At 41.8% G+C, this 17,553-nt stretch overlaps 1 protein-coding gene across 2 annotated transcripts in view; it reads right to left on the bottom strand.

The window, feature by feature from the left end:
• dpp10 (dipeptidyl peptidase like 10) overlaps window positions 1-17,553 on the bottom strand; it is a 249,493-nt gene that overhangs the window by 80,896 nt on the left and 151,044 nt on the right. For both annotated transcript variants that reach the window (XM_030111148.1, XM_030111149.1), the window contains exon 3: window positions 15,454-15,549. In XM_030111148.1, the coding sequence (XP_029967008.1) occupies window positions 15,454-15,549 (96 nt within the window). The remainder of the gene's footprint in view (window positions 1-15,453; window positions 15,550-17,553) is intronic.

The raw sequence follows: 17,553 nt of genomic DNA, 5'->3' as shown, positions 1-17,553 counted from the left end.
CGGCCAAGAGGCTCCAATCCAGCCCGCTAACCCAGAACAAGTAAATTGTAAAAAATTCCAATGTTATCTTTGAATTTTTTTTCCAAAGAAGCCTCAAAGCCATCCTGTCAGGATGAGTTGTAAAAACATGCAGAATGAAGCAGCTGTATGTGAAGTGTTTGAGGCCATTTCACTGCATTTTGCACCAGACGTTTTCATTAAAATTAGCTTTATCTTGAGATTGGAGTCATTTTTGGTTTCAGCTGCTTGTTGAAACTGGCTCAGAAAAAACAACAAGGTCGTGACGACGAAAAGTTTTTACTGTCAGAAACCCAGAATCGGACCACTGGGTTCCAGCCGCAAGCAGCTCCAGTCAGAGTCCCACCCAGACTGGAGGAGAGGGCGATTAAAGGCAGCTGGGCCACGGACTGCAGGTGTAGCTCAGCCTGGCGACGACCCTCAGCGCCTGATCACACACACCTGGTGTCCAAGTGGCTCGTCACACAAAGAAAAACTGGAAAATGGAAACTTAAAGGTTTCTATGGCTCTGTCTTACCGGTCCAACATGCTCAAGATGAGCTGTTTAGCAAAGGTCTGCGCTCTACGAGGGATTTTCTAGTTACAAATAAATGGTTAGGATTCTTTAATTTTGAAAAACATCTTACTTGATTCCTCTTCATTGTCTCACGTGAGCTAATAATTTCCCCCCTATATGACCGAATCAAACTGTTTATGAGCCTGAAGATAAAGATGGGGGTTATTGAATACCCGAGGTGCAGATTACTCTTCATCTCCTGCTCTATTCATAAAGATCACAGAGTTGGCTGAAGGATAAAATATCATCAGGTTTAGTCGGTATTTAAAATCTGCTCCGTCTGTTCATCTTCAGCCATGTTAAGACTTTGTCATGAGTCCAGGAGGATCAGATACAAATAGTCAACATCACTTTAATCCTTTCAGTGATTTACAGTTTGATTAGTAACATTTTTGGTGACAAAGTCACAGTTTTAGGAGGCTCGACTTTATTTGTTTCTGGGACATTTTGTTAGTTTAGGCAGAATTAAAAAAAAAAAAAAATCGAACAAAGATGAAGCAAATTAGCATTTGTTAGTTCATAAAATTGCAGACGCTCCAGATGTTGAAGTGATTCTTTCACTAACTTAATGAAACTATCTCATGAAATAAACGTTTTTTTTCTGTGCAATACATTAAAAACAGAAGTATTCTATGAGCAGAGCCTTCCTGGATGGGTTTTCCCCCTGACAGCCTGGAAGTCGACGCTGACGCAGAGCTCAGAGTCCAACAGGCAGCAGGAAATAAACAGCAGGCTTCGCCACACATCAAGTCTGCTCCCAGTTCAAGTGTGGACTGTAAAACCTAAAGAGCCGCTGTCACGGCGCTGACGGCCGCTAAAGAGCCTCCCGGCCTCCGGAGGACGGCTGCAGCGCGGCTTTCAACACGTCTCAGGTTAACGTGATAAAGTCCGCATGACGAACGGAGAGAACAAGCTGAGGAAAATATCGTTCAATCTGCACCTGATCTCAAAGCTCAGGTGCACTTTGCTTCATTCTGCCGGCTTGGATTCCAGGTTCAACATCTTGAAAATGATGTACTTCACTTGTCAGGCCACAAGTTTGTGCCTTTTGTGGTGGAATCATACACACACTCGCACACACACACACACACGTGTGAGCAGAGAACAGACATCTGTGCGCATTAGCAGCCGCAGCATTTCTGCATTCCAGCAATTTCCTGCTCAGAGTAGGAACGTTTTCATGGAGCTTTTTAAAGTTCAGTTTTCAGAGGCTTCGAGCTTCGCTGTCGTGGAAACAGACCCCAAAACGCAATGAAAGTTTTCCGTTTCCCCCCCAAAATTAATCATGAAAGCGAAGCCTTCGACACCACATGTGAGAAATCGTCACTTTATCCATGAAAACAGACTTCATTCCATCGGATTTCAATTAAACTGCAGCAAATACACAAAATGAAGCTGATCCAATTTAAAAATAACTAAATAAATAAATAAAAGAAATGAATAAACAAAACTGCTATGAATGCAGAAAAATTATTTTTGAACGTTCATTTTAGTTTGTTGGAGACATAATAAAAAATATTTTTTTTAAAAAATCTACATTTAGACAGAAAATAAAAAAGCTGTAATGGGAAAAAACAAACAAACAACAGAAACAAACAAACAAACAAAAAAAACATGACATTTAAATATATCCTAATCAGATATTTTTAAATACGTGTGTGTGTGTGTGTGTGTGTGTGTGTGTGTGTGTGTGTGTTTGATCATTTTTACTGTTTCACAAGATCCCACAATGTTTGCTATTATTAGAAACTGATATTCTGGTTAAAACTGGATCCATGTGATGAGCTGCAAACACAAATAGTTTTTACGTCACAAACTATTAAAAAAAAAACTTAAAATGTCCTTTTTCACTGTCGGACAGTCTTTTAATGTGAAGAGGCCTGCAGTTTTTAACTGAATTATTAACTTCATGATGGTTTTTTGTCATTTCATGGCCTTAAATGATATTAAATTCATCATAGCTCCATCTTCAGATGATTATTTAGTAGATTATCTGATTACACATTGCCAAATAAAAAGTTTACACTCATAAATTACTCTTTATATTAAATATTCTGAGGTTTAGTTGCTCCTATTCAGTTTTTGCATTGCTTTAGACATTACTTCTTCTGTTTGGTGTCTTTTTTTCAGTTTTGAAAGCAAAAACCCTGCTGAGAAATAAACATCTGTACTATAATTCAACCCAAAGCAGTTTCTTTTGTGGTCACTGTGGCTGCAAAGTGAAGTTAAAGAAGACGGAGAGGCTCTGAAAGCGCTTCCTGCCTCGCCGTCGATGGAGGACTTCCTGGATGATTTGCTGTAAGTAGGTCTACAGCCTAGTTAGCACAATCTTCCCCGTCTGCTCCCGAGATTCACTCACATTATTTCCAAATGGGCCTTATGTGCCTGGGAACCAATAAAACGCTTCATCGTGTCTTTCTGAGACTCTTCGCACTTTATTGCCTTCCAAAGCGGTTGGCATTGGGACGCCAACCCGACGGCGCTCTCACTGTATTTCACCTGCATTTTAACTGCCCGTCTGCTTCGTCTTTCAAATTGTTTATTAATTCATTATTGTTTTTTTTGGACGGGAATCACAACGGGGAAACAGAAAAAGCGTGCCCGGTGCTTTTCGCCAGCCTCAAACGAAATGCGACCAAAAAACCTTTTAACTCGCTTAAAACTGAGCTAAAAGTTAGCAAGACGTCGGGCGAGGAGCCATCTCCCAGAAGGCCGCAGGGACGAAGCAAAAAGGACAGACGGACAACGGCGAGTCCAACAAATCATCACTGGAAACATTTATTTTTAGTCCATTCTGACCACTTCATCAGCGCCGCTTCTCGGTCCCTCAGTTTATCTTCAATTGGGTCAACTTTGACACCGCAAAGCTCAAAATGTGCAAATGTGCTTCTGCAAACGTGTGTATTCGTACAAAAAAACACAAATACCCACAACAACAGAAATAAAGGTGAAGACGCAAACTACACCTCACACTCTGGAGTCAAATGAACAAATTAAACTGTAATTAATGATAACAGTTCAACAAATCAATTCAATTAATCAAAGGGAAAGGGGAAGTATGCAATTATTCAGAAAAAATATACACATAAATATAGAAATATATATGTATATGAATGTTAAGTTAAACATAAAAATAAATATTTAAATTGAGGCAAATCAATTTTAAAAATATGAGTTGAAAATTGGAGAAAAATACTGAAGTTGTCACGTTAATAAAACAAATTATATTGTATGTTTTTAATTATACTTTTTGAAATTAGAAAATAGTAAACTTGATTTAAAATAGAGTAAATAAAAAAATTAAGATGAATACAAATTCAGCATTGCAGCTACCCGAATTGAAACAGGAGAAATGTGTTAAAATCCAGATCGAAGACGTTTCTGTTGAAGAATAAATGTTTCTGATCCCTTGTTGTGATTCAGATCATCGAGATTAAAAGATTACATCAACAATTTCAGCTAAACATCATTCGAATTCAGAAACAAAAATCATTTTGTTCAGGTTTCACACCATGTTTCAAACTAATGAAGTGAAAAAACACAGAGCCAGTTCGAGAAAGGTGTAAAGTCACTTTGTAAATTAACTTCATTATAATTTGGGGATTGTTTGTTTGTGTGGAGCGCACCGTTTATTTCTTGTATGTGTGAATATTTAGCATCGCAATCAATTCTGCAATAAATTTAACATAAAACCACATAAAGGAACTTAAAACTGAACGCTTGCTTTCATTTCGATCTTCACTCACACTCAACCGTCTCCGTTTAAAGCTGAAGACTTCATTGTGCTCACTGGTGAAAAAAACAAACAAACAAACAAACAACCTCGCTGTAATCAAACAAATCCCTGCACAGCCGATCGATACGCCGCCCAGTTAGAAACCCACCGCATGAGCAAATATCAACAGCCCCTCCATGAGCGCGTGCGCACACACACACACACACACACACACACACACACACACACACACACACACACACACACACACACACACACACACACACACACACACACACACACACACACACACACACACACACACATCTTCAATCACTGTATAGAAATGAATATACGTGACAGGTTGCCAGAAACAAGTAAAGAAGAAACACAGTGATATGATTGATTCTTTTCCTTCTTTCTATCTTATATATATAACTACTTAACACGATGAACGGTTTTGTAAGTGTCCATCCACACGGACCCACAAAATTGTGCTTTTCTCATGCGTTTTCAAAGTCCTCATTAATCTACAGCTGATGAGACAAATGAAGATATTTCTAATGTGTTTACTATTACATGAGGATAAAATGTAGATTAGAAGGTGAGACTTTAGCTGGTTGATTCTGAGAAAGACGTGTCCCTTCATTTGCAATGTTCTGATTTAGAAGGACTTACATAAACCACCACGAACAGGCTTTTTAAAAAAGATTTTCAGATGAGTTTTCTTTCAAATTCTGAGTCTTCTTTCTCCTGCCCCCTCATTAACTCTACCTTGGCTGTTTTCATGCAGTTTTTCTTTTAAACCATCACATGTAGAAGTTTTCCCTTGACTGGTCCTTATTGCTGCTCACTGCTCTCTCTTCCTCCATCTCAGAGCTGGCTGAGCTCTCCAGCAGTGGGCGGGACTCTGGAGCTGCAGGGCTCCGTCTGATTGGATAAATGTGTTGACATGCAGACAATAATGCATTGAAACAGAATTCATCACAGTTCGATCAGCCTTGCAGACATTGTGTAAACGATCATTTGCAACACATTTTGCAGCCTGTCTGCCATCTGTATTTGATCTTTTTCTGTGTAAAGTGACGACTGAGACTAAGGCAAAGATTACTTGTAATTTATTCAAAAATGTGATGACGACTCATTAAAAGATTTAAATCTATGATAGCTGGAGTTATTTCTTATGAATAGAAAGTACAAAAACCAGAAATAAATTATCAAAAACAGCTGAAACAACTATGAAAAAAAGAAAACAGAAGGTCCCAGTTACATCTGCTGTTAATCTTGAGAAAGAGATATTTATGGTTCAACAAACCAATGTACGGTGTTAAGTGTTTAAGACACACTTGTGTTTATTAGTAGATACAATTACACCAACTTGAGGATAAATAAAGTGAACAGAAGTTTGGTGAAATATTCACAGTTTTCACAGCAGTATAATACAGCAGTGGGTTCAGAGAGACAGCAGCTCTGCAACGACGCTTCATGATTTCTCCTTCATTACTGATTCCTCTGCAGTAATCAGTGATCAGCCTGTTCCAGCCTGAGGAGCAGGCTCTCAGGGAACAAACAGGTGAACAACGCCCGGATCAGCATGAATTATAGTGATGGTATGAATCAGCAGCCTGCAAATGTGTCTGCTCTCACAGCACAGGGACAAAACAAACCTGCCAAAGTAACCCCAAAGTGTAAGACCTAAGAGAAGAGTGTCTATTTTCTCCTGGACTTTGTAGTTTTACAGTAACGGTCAACCACTGAGACAACAACATGAGATGATGCAGCCATGGATTGTGTCAGTATTGGTTAATTAAGACAGATATTTCCACGTATTCTGTATTCTGGGCGCTGTGGTTTCTCTCTGTTGATATTCAGATGCTGAAATATCTGCGATTGGACCTGAAGGCTGTTATTCTGCAGAAAGTCCGGATCACAGCAGTGAATCGTCGGGCTCCTGATGCAGTAATGGTCGCGTCTGAATCGGGCTTCGTCTCCGACGCCGCACACAGCGATCCGGGGCACACGGAGAACGGCGGAGAATTCAATCTCTTCCCTTTTAATCAGCGTCTTTCACCGCTCAGAAGCAGCGATAATGGGCATGTCAGGAGCCGGCGGAATAGGACGGGCTAACGGCGGCTTAATGGAAGACGGAGAAAAGTGTGAGATTCGCGGGGTGAAAATGGGGGGGAGGGGTAGCACTCGGATTTCACACACACACACACACACATACACACGCACACAAACACACACCAGCCAGCTTTTCTCCAGCACAATATTTGGTCTAAGCAGGATTCAGCTCTGTCCGGTTACTTTTAGCTAAAGAGCTGCTAAAATCTGCGTGCAGCCATTAACAACCTTCACACTCTGACAGGCGTGTGCACGTCAGAGGAGATGCACACACACACAAACACGCACAGAGTCTTCCCTCACACTGACGCTTCAGCGCGGGTTCCCAGCACAGCTTGGGGAGTCTCTAATGTTAATTAATGGGAGGCACCAGAGCATGCAGTTCCTAATTAACCCCTGAGAGTGATCCCCAGAAAGCATGAGAGGAGAAAAACAGCTAAAAAAGGATCGACTTTTCTCCCCGAGACCTCGCTTCTGCGCCGCACACGTCGCCAAGAACTTTGCCGATCACCGGCAGCTGACAGCAGCGCGGCTGATCTGTTATTTCTTCTGCCGCCTCGTCAAGTGGCGGGGAAATAGAGATTAATTGGTGTGATCATGTAGCTAATTAGGAAAATGAAAGAAAATGAAGGTGGGTTGATGGCTCGTTGCGAGCGGACCTACTGAACTGAAAGATGGAGTGATTAGTCACCGCGCGGCGGGACAAACGCGGCCGCCAGCGCTCCGACATCGACTCCAAATCGGAGCGTGATGCGTCATTGACATGCCGTGGCTGTAGGCTTCATACTTATTAAGAAAATGTGCACGCTATCTTGAGTCCACACAGCCGTGAAATACGCCCACGAGTGCGGAGAAGGGAAAAAAATAAAAAATAAAAATCAAACTTTGGTCGGAGCGTGCCAGCGCGTGACGCTCCGCCCGACTGCCGCTTGGGTCACAGCCCAGTTCCCGGCGCTCAGGCCAGGAGCCGCACGCCGCGCGCCAGACTCCTGATTTAGAATAAAAAGGTGCAGAAGAAAAACAATGGTTGGCCAAACGCGGCCCACGCAGAAGGAGTAACGAAACGTGTCGGTGCCAAGGTGAGCGCCGCACGCCGAGGGCGCGGCGGCGGGGGCTGATGGCAGAGATCGTGTTGGAGTTATTGGCTGTGGCGCTCGTGCCAATACGGATGAGATTCAGCCGGCGTTTTCCAGGCCAGCGGGTCTGCACACCTTAAGAGAGGGACGCGTGTTTACCCATTAAAATATCAGTTCATCAGTCTGATGGTCTGTCCAGCTCCAAAAATCCTCAACAGTCCACCAGGATCCAGAGGCAGGTCGGTACCTGCTCCAGGTCCCGACCTGCCTCATGGGACCACCGCACCACCGCATGTAGCCCCACGCTAACGTTTAGGCTACGCTTTCTGCTATATTTAAAGTCTTGCATTAAAAGTAAATTCATTCATTCATTTTCTAAGCCGCTCAGTCCTTTTGTCCAATTAACCTGACGTGCATATTTTTGGAACATTGGAGGAAGCCGGAGTACCCGGAGAGAAGCCAGGAGAACAAGGGGAGAACATGCAAACTCCACACAGAAAGGCCCCGAGCAACGGCCTGGGTACTTGAACCCAGGACTTTCTTGCTGTGAGGCTAGAGAGCTAATCATTGCGCCATCGTGCAGCCCTTACAAGTTAGAAAAAATAAATAAAAATAAAAAATAACAGTCAATAAATGTCTATTTCTTCTATGCATCGATTTATCCATTTATCCAAAAAATGTTTCATTATTAGAAAAGAACCTAATTAGTCAGAATTCTTTTTTTTTAATTAATCCAGCTCCCACCATGATGATGAAAAACATCCCACCGAAGGACTAATCAGAAGATCTCAGACTGTTTGAGAGGTTTTTTTTCTTTTTTTTACATTTTTTTTTTCATTGAAATCTGAAAACTTAACGTAACCTTCTCATCAAACCCAAAAGACTTAAAGCAACGCAGTTGGACTTCAGCTGAGTAACGTTGTTCGAACTGTGGGCAGAACAGCCTCCTGTCTTCCAACGTGCCCTATCCTATCAGACAGACTCCAGAATCACCTTCACCCCATCATGTTCAGATCCTGGACCTGTGCTGCGGTAGACTGTCTCGGCTGCCATCAGCTCCAGGTTTTGACAGTTCAACCTTCCAGACTTTACAGAAATGATGAACCTGAGCCAGCTCTCCAGTTCAATACTGGGGAACTTTAGTTATTCCATCTTATTTATCCTTCTGTTTGAGAAATGGCCTTCATCTTCCCAGAAATAATTTGGCTTTGTATTTGCTGACATTGGCAGAACTTGTGCGTCTTTCAGCAGAAACCAAGCCAAGACTTCCAGACAAACCTCTTTTCTGCTCCTGTCTCATAGTTTTGTGTCCATTCAACTTATTCCGTGATGGGAATTCAGGACTTTTGTGTTTTAATGAAGTTACTACAACCCAACAAATCTCTTCCCCCTGTTCTTCTTGGCACTGCCTTGGTCTGGTTATTTCCTTGAAGCAGTGGACGACCTGTGCCAGGCTTTGGAGGACACGACTCACACTTGTGATTCCACTTTGTCCAGTCCAACATGCTCAGATATCTTTTTAATGAAATGCAATGCAAGTTCGTCAATCAGGTGCCTTCATTCTCCAAGTTTTTGTTTCTTTTAAAGACTTTTTCTTCCAAGCCTGCTTAATTAGCAGGTTTTCTTTACCCTCTGCTACTTCAGATTATTGTATGACTTAAAATTTGCTCCCCGGCTACTTTAAATGAGCAAACCTGAAGCCGACAGAGAATCATTTAAAGGTGAGAAACTCTTTACTGATCGCATTGACGACATTGCAGAGTTCATGTCCTGCAGGAAGAACCTTGTGGAAGGGCAGGTGTGTTATACGTTACAGGCAGCAGGAAACAGGATTCGCTCTGGGGCCAATCCCAATTACCGTTCTGCTGTCGGCGCCGACAACTAAAGCATTGTGAGTTTTTCTTGGTTTTGCCCTTGTTTTCACCTCTGCACTGTCGCTGCCACTCGGCTCCTTCAGGATCCCCTTTAGAAATGCTTGAGGGTGCTTTAAATAGTCATTTAAACCCTTCGCACTGAAATAATTTAAGGTTGGGAATACCGGCTGCACAACTGGCAAATATGGATTGAGGTGTCATCAGAACTTTGATGAACCATTTTCAATTGTCTGCTTCAGTGCAATGAAATACAATAAAGCTCATTAACCCTCATAAAAATCCTATTCTGAGTGGAGAGAAGCTTTCATATAAAAGTATGGGTCGTGAATACAGAGAGAGCACGCAGCGGCGGAATAAAAACGGGAGTAATTGGCCTCTATGGTACATCGTAGATTTACCACTCTCTTTTGGGTGTAGTGCATTACAAGTATTCTACTCAATATGACCCCAATTTGAAGATTAGTACTAAATAGTTGCAATCATTCATTGTGTTCACTGTCATCACGCCCAGTCCAAACTAAAGACAGAGGCCTGATCATAACTGTAACTATACTTAAACCAAAAGTCACGGTCGAAATAATCAACATCGTCATACTCAAAGCTGGCATCAAAGGCCTTTTTGTTGGCAATGACCAAAATCATTGTAAAAAAATCAAAGTTAAAGTGATGCCAGTATATTTATCCATAGTCTTAGCTGTAGCCATAGTCGCTCAAGTGAGCAACGTTTTCACCAAACGGAGAGTCGTTAACAGATCCCGTAAGAGGTAAATCATAGTCGTCCTCTGGGTTACACAGACAGGGAAAACCCCGGATCTCTCACAGCGAGGCGCTTTTCATTTCAACAGCATTTTGACATAATGAAACCTCTGTGGGGGCCGCAAACTAAAACTGTCTGCTGGTCGCCTAATAACAATGTCTGAGATGAAAGCAGTGAGAAAGACGAGTGAATGAGTGAATGAGGAGCGGCGACACGCCGAGCAGATGCGACTAGCCCACTGGAGTCAAGTGCTCATTTGTTTGAGGTAAACAGTATCGACGGCTCCAGGCTCAATAACGGATTTGGGGAGATTACTGTAGTACTTTCTGTTTATCGAGGTGAGCAATGATTAGTGGGAGCCGAGAGGTGTACACACACACAAACACAAACACAAACACACACAGACCTTAAAAAGTCATTGAAGAACTTTGGGAGAGTACAGTGAGTGAATATGAAGACCAGAAATTCTTTCTGAACCCACAGTGCAGTTTTCACACGGTCTGTTCACAGCCAGTCTGATTCGACTGTTCTCTAAAAACTGTCCACTTTCCTCCTCAAGGAAGCCGATGTACCCAGATATAAACACGTAAATACTCAAGGAGAACATGAAAACTTCACAGAGTAAGACTTCAGTGCTTCTGGCTGTGAGGCCATATTGAAAGAAGAGTTAATTTTCAAGTATTTGGGAATTACAACTTAACTATTATAACTGACTTTTGCTTGAAACCTGTTGCTTTGATTGATTGATTCTTGATTTTGTTCCAGATTTATGCTACTAGTGCTACTTGTTATGACTTTGTAATAGCTGTAAGCTGATCCTGTGCAGCTGATCTGACAGAAGAATTTTGATATGATGTGGATTTTATTGCACAGTATGAATTCAATAAAAGACGCAGTATTGTGAGGAAAACTAAAGCTTTTCCAAAGTAAAAATATGTCTGTTGGACAATAAAAAATATGTAGAATAAATGCAACAAATTAATTTAATTTAATTGGACTTTAAAAAAGTCATCATTATGAGTTGCAATGCTGAATAAAAATACAAGAATGAATGAAGATAATTCATGCAGTGGCTTTTCAGATGACATCCTGACTTCTGCAGCAGTAGTATAAATCATATTTAGAGCCGATATCTGACGACCTTGTATCTTTATTTCCAATTCTCCCAATTATTCATGTTCGACCTTTGTTTATTTCAGCATGTGAACATCTCTGACTCTGAGTTCACACGACAATATTTCATTTGACAACTCGTCTTTTTTGCATGTTCTTTTCAGAAAAGTTGCATGTTTTGAACCCAATACTGTATCTTTTCCCACAGACCGCAGAATGCAGAAGAACCGACAGCTCCTGCCGTGGTGCCCATGTGCAAGGAGGGGTGTTGAGTTTTTCCATGTTTACATGACGGCGGAGTCGGTTTCCACGGTGACAGAGGAGCATTTTTAAAAAAAATTCTGACCTTGGAAGCCATTCTCAAAAAATTTGAGCACCGTTGTTGTGAAAACAGATCATCAAAACGCAACGATTTTTACTGGAAACGATTGTGGAGCTAAACGGTGCCTGACTGTAGAAATCCACCCTGCAGCTGAACGTTGGTGAGTTTTTACAAAACATACCGTCTGTCACCAGCTAAGAAATGATTATTCCGTTCATTTAATTTCGATTTTTTTGCACAATCAGTCATGCAACTTTTCATGACTAACCACACATATTTGCACTTTTCTATCACAGTTGAACTTCTGTTTTGAATGTGCAGATTATTGATCAGTACGTGGAAAGATTTATCAGTGTTTTGTGCGTGTTGATGTTGATGTTGATGGCGATGCGTTTGTGGTGTTATGTGACCTTAAAAAGCACTTGGAACTGTATGAATGATAATATGCGACATTAATTATTGTGTTTAAAATCACGGCATCAGCAGGACATTTGTGATGTGTTGATCAGCACAAGACCGATACAGACAGAAACTCATATGAAAAGCCATGAATGACTGAGTGTTTTTCACACACAGGGGAAATAAGAAGACCGAATAAAACTGTCTGCTAATTCTATTACAGTATTTGTGGCTTGGAAAGTTTAATAAAACCAACACACTCCGGTGTACTGAATCACAGGAGACAGCAGCTCAATGTCACCATCTCAATAACACACACTTATTATTTGTGTGCATGCATGCCTTTACAAGAAACCGCCGCACGAAGTGCGTGCGTTCATCTCTTTTTCCTCACATGCAGCATTGAGCGGGCGCCTCTCCATAATCTGTTTTCAGGATCTCATCAATAACAAACTGAGCTGCATCAGAACGATGGCGAGCGGCAGTGCAGGGAAATGTCAGGCCGCCGCGTCGGCGAGTGACATTCTGCAAGCGGCTTGAAAGACAGAAAACAACCAGCATCGCGTGGAACGATGCACAGTGATGCATGAGCTGAAAAACTCTATTATTTATAGTGCGATCGCTGTGCAGCGGTGACCTCTGCGACTTGTTTAAAGATGCTGATTCACCGAGCTGCAAACAATCAAAACATGCTCGCCGTGTTCGAGCATCTCAGAGCTGGGAAAAAGTGCCGGGTGACAGAAATGTGGTGTTTCTAAGATACGTAGTCGCTGCAGTTCTGTATTCAGAATGTACTGGGAGGCAACATAGTAGCGTATTACATATTTGATGCTTGGTGAAATGACTATTGACTGGGAGTCGTGAGGCAGACATTGTTATTGTCCATTAGAACTATTTACTATGATTTACTGTTTCTGTTGTTTTTTTTTTAAAGCAGAAACTTCACTTTGTCCACTGCCAAGTATTGTGTATGAAAGGTCGCAAGCTGTTAAAGTGGTTGAAAGTTGGTCCTTTACAGGATCAGTGGGATGTTTTTAGTCTTGTGAGTTCACATTTTTCCATTGAAAATATATTTTCTGGAGTCTTGGTTGTACATCAAAGGACTTCTTGAGCCAATATTGTGTTTTCTTTTCCTTGATTAAACCACTGATTACGAAGTCTTATGTTTTCAATGCCAATCACTATTCACACATTAATTAAATGCGCGTACCCGCTGGGACAGCAGTTTATTTTAGCCTCCTGTAATTATAACACGTATGTTAGCAAACAGACTCCTGCATGTTATTTACACTCATTAACCGCTGGATAACATTCTACACCTGTTTATCTTCAATGTAGACACAGACTGAGCATTGAGCGAAAAGCCTTTGGAGAGGAAAAAAAAAAAAAAAAAAAAAAATCTAATTTTTGCTGTGAATCCGAGTGATCAATCTTGCCTCTCGCTGCCGTCTGTCTGTTATCTGCTCCCATTTGTCTGGGGGTCTATTTTACCCCGTCCATCCATCCATGAGCTGCCCTCTAAAGCTGACTTTTCTGACTGCCTCGTCGCGGCCGCGCCGCCGCTCCCTCCGTCTAGCCGGAGGTCAGTTGGGGGAATGAGATGGCGTGGCGGAGATAGTGGAAAAATGTCACCCAGGAATGAAATATTGACGGGCAGAAAGGGCCTCGCCTGCTCCCCTCAGCGCTCGGGGTGTCGGCAACCAGAGACAAAACAAACACGCTAATCCGCAGGAGGGGAGGCAGACGGGGCGCGACGCCCCCCTCCCTTGGAGGTATCGTTATCGTCCCCCCCCAGTCAAAGCAAACCATAATCTGATTCACTTGCACTTGACTTGATGTGGTTTATTTCCAGCGAGGCTTTCCAGGCTGAGCGTATGATCCCGCTTCAGGCAAATAAGGAATCAATACAATGTAAATAAGGATACAGAGACGGGGAAAAATACATCCAAACATTTGCATTTTCAGAAGCAGATGTGAGGGAAAGCCTCATTTAACCCTTCGCGGGGCTTTCGCTGAGTGTCCTCTCGGGATATTTCTATACTTGGAACCCGGCGTGAAGAAAACAGCCGTGATGAAAATATGCTGAAAATCCTTCAATGAATCTAAAATCACACGTTTGTCACCACGTCTACCCTAATTTACCACAAGAGTAAAACGTTGTGGTAGGGGGGTGTGACCAAGAGGGGATGAGGCGGTGGAGGGAGGTGCTGAGGGGAGAGGTAACACAACACACCTGACACACCTGAGTCCCATCAGGGACCACTGGCCTCTCACAGCAGCGTCCTGGGACTGATGAGGAGGCCGCCTCGCCTCGGCAGAAAGGAGGACGGTATGCTAATAAGAATAAGCAGCTAAATGTGAGCTGGCTCCGTGTGTCTGTGCAAAGAACTAACACCACGACGAGTCTCGTGCTACATGCCTCTACTGATGTAGTGTCACCTCCGAGCCACCAGGTGGAGCAGCACTGAACTGGCTTTCTGAAACAACCTGGACCGTGTTTTGGTGCATCGGCAACAGAAGAAGTTGGCTTCAGAAAATTGTCCTGGCCCACTGTGTCTTTTATTGACAGACTTTATCATAATACATTTTGCGATGCACCTTTAATTTTAACTTGATCATCTCCATACATTTGCATTTTTCTTTGGAGCCTGATTTGCTGTGATGCTCCGATATTGTTTGTGGTGGCTCAGCGCTCTGTTCAATCACCCCATGGTCAACACAAGCAAATGAAAGTGATAGCATTTCCAGATTCTACTCATGTGAACAGAGTCTAAAGCATGCTCGTGTTATTCCTGGTAAATCACCTACAAAACGCTCATAAACTGAAATTACAATCTATTGGAGTCTCACTGTGGCTGAGCACGCTTTAAATAGGATCTTTGTGAATCGGGCCGTAAGTGTTTCTTTCATTTCATCCATCAGTGACCTTAATGTTACGGCTGATCTCTTTATGTCGTGGTCGTCCGAGTCTCTTATTGCAGTCAAACACCAGCTAGCAGCAGGTTTTCACCGTACGAACTGGTTTCCTTCTGATCATTCATGTTTTTGATGGCCTGGTTTTCTACTGTTAGCTGGTCGATGGATTGGATTAAGTGGAAAGATCACTTCATGACTTGATATATTATCTCCTTTAATAAATGTATTCAGGATATTTTGAGTACCAAATCCCTCCTTAGAAACAACACAAACACAATCCCATAGACACACAATTTAACAGAAACACTCAGGAACTACTCTGACTGCATTTGATTACATTTCTAGTGACCTTTATCACCACTGTTTGTAGTAATTAAAGTCTTTTTTCATAGAATCAGTATTTCTACAATCAGTTTGCAGTCTTCGGGACATTGTGTTGTTATCCAGTCAAACAGTGGCCCCAAAAGCACTTCTCAAAAACAAACTGCTTTGTTTTCATTCTACAACAAAAAATGCAAACTGTACCAACAGTTTACCAGCTCTGAATCTCAGCCGATCCAGTCAGCCTGCGCACATCACTCACCGTTGATCCATTTCGCCTCCGGGTCGTGGACCTTGAACTCTGGTTTGAACAAATCCTCCACCATCAGTTTGGTGTCACTTCCAGCTTGGTTGTCAGCTGCAAAGAAAAAAAAAAAAAACGGAAGCAATGAATTGTTTTCTGATTGTCAAACATGGCTTCTGCGAGGCAAAAGCCAGACGGAAATAAACCTCCAGCATTTCTTGATTCAGATGTTTCACTGACAGCTGAATATCTGAACTCGGCGAGTCACCATCCAAGAACAAGAGTTCATAGTAACACAGCATTTCATGTTTCAGAGAGAAAGCTTTCAGATTTACAGGGCCGGGCACAAGGACAAGTGGAATAGTGAAAGTAAAACAAAATACTGCGAGCTGAACCGAGAGATCTGACAGTAATAAATGCGTTTTCCCTTCAGTACCAGAAATAAAGCCTGAACAATAAGTCAGCCGGGTCAAAACGATGAAGCTCATAATCATCATTCTAACTCAGCAAACATCACAAATATTGATAAAAGTTCATCTTTTTTAGACATTTCGTTGGTTAAGTGAATTTCTTACACTGCAGAACAAAGAAATTTGATAAATCCATAGACTTCACACGTAGGAAATTCTTGACAGGAAGCTTTTTTTTTTAAATAGTACAAATAAATGACAGTAAAGGTGCAATTCATGGGGAGAAAATGTATGAAATTTACTCATACAACCAAAATAATCACAATTTAAATCAACAAATAGTATTTAAAATGAAATTGATTTGTGTAACTGTGTCGATATGCATTGAAATTAGTCTGCAAGCCAGCTAGCATCACGTAATACCGCTTTGTACCACAGGATGGCGTGAGTCTGTGCAATAAATGAAAAAACAAACACATGCTGACCTCCTGCTGTGAACAAACTATTAAACTGATATCCCTAAAAAAAAAGGGTAAATGGTCTTAAAGTCTCTCAGCAAACTTCTCATACACTCTTGTCACATACCAAGTAGTAATTTTTATGTGAATCTAAACTCCTGTATATTTTTCACATGATAAGTTGTATTTGTTAAAAGTTGTTGGAATCCATGCTTGATTAAAAGCAGAACACTCCTCATACTTATTATTTACTTTCCAATAATCTTCATAGATATTCTGCAACTGTTGATAACTGTTCTAGTTAACTGTATTTTAATTGACCGCAGTATCACTCACAATGGAAATGTGCATTTTATGAAGTTCATAGTAGTTCTGATCTCCGTTAATTTTATATACATCTCTAAATGAAAAGAAGTCTAACTCAGAAAAGGCATCCTTCGATCGCTGGATTATTCCTGCTAATCGGCTCACAGATCAGGCTTTCTGCCGGCACATGTTAAAAACAGGAAATAAAATCCTGTTGTAAAGCACATATTTGCCACATTCATGATCTTGATTAACTGTTTAACCAGCAAAAATGAACTAATTGCAACAAATCCCATGACTGCTCTGTTTATTAAGCTAACCTGAGCAGCATATCAGCAGCAATTTAAATCCAGATGTCAGACACAGGTTACCTGGAGGAGTTTCATTTAATAAAGAAGAGACACGGTGTCTGTCACAGCGGCTTTGCACACCTTCATTAACGCGATCGTCGCTGGGCTAGAAAAACTCTCGAACCGTTCCAGCGCGGCCTCTGGAAATGTTTGATTTTTAATTATGGGATGTTTTGCCTTCAGCAGAGAGAACATGCCAGTAGTAAGCTCCTTGTGAATGGGACAGCTGCTGATTGTGAGCGGAATAGCGGGGGCCAAGTCGTTCTGAATGTCAGCCATATTGGCTTTCCTTGATAACTCCGTGCAGCATGTTTGTTTATGAAGGCAATGAAAGCCTAACCAAGCGTGGAATCTACCAGGGGAGAGTGTGGCGGTGCGGCCGGTGGCTTTTACATATGAATGAAGAAAGAGTTTCCATCAGGTACACAGGGTGAGAGGCATCCGAAGAGACAAATGCTGCTGATGAGCTGGTAAACCCTCAGCACAGGATGTGATGCATGCAGAATATTTCAAAGCTGAATCTGTTTGATCTTTCTCCTGCTTTTCAGGCAGACGCTCCACCACATTACCCACACTTACATCACCCGCACGCTC

This window comes from Salarias fasciatus, chromosome 16 (genome assembly GCF_902148845.1).
Source record: "Salarias fasciatus chromosome 16, fSalaFa1.1, whole genome shotgun sequence".
In the NCBI taxonomy this organism is placed as follows: Eukaryota; Metazoa; Chordata; class Actinopteri; order Blenniiformes; family Blenniidae; genus Salarias; species Salarias fasciatus.
This window is presented reverse-complemented; position numbering and strand designations above follow the sequence as displayed.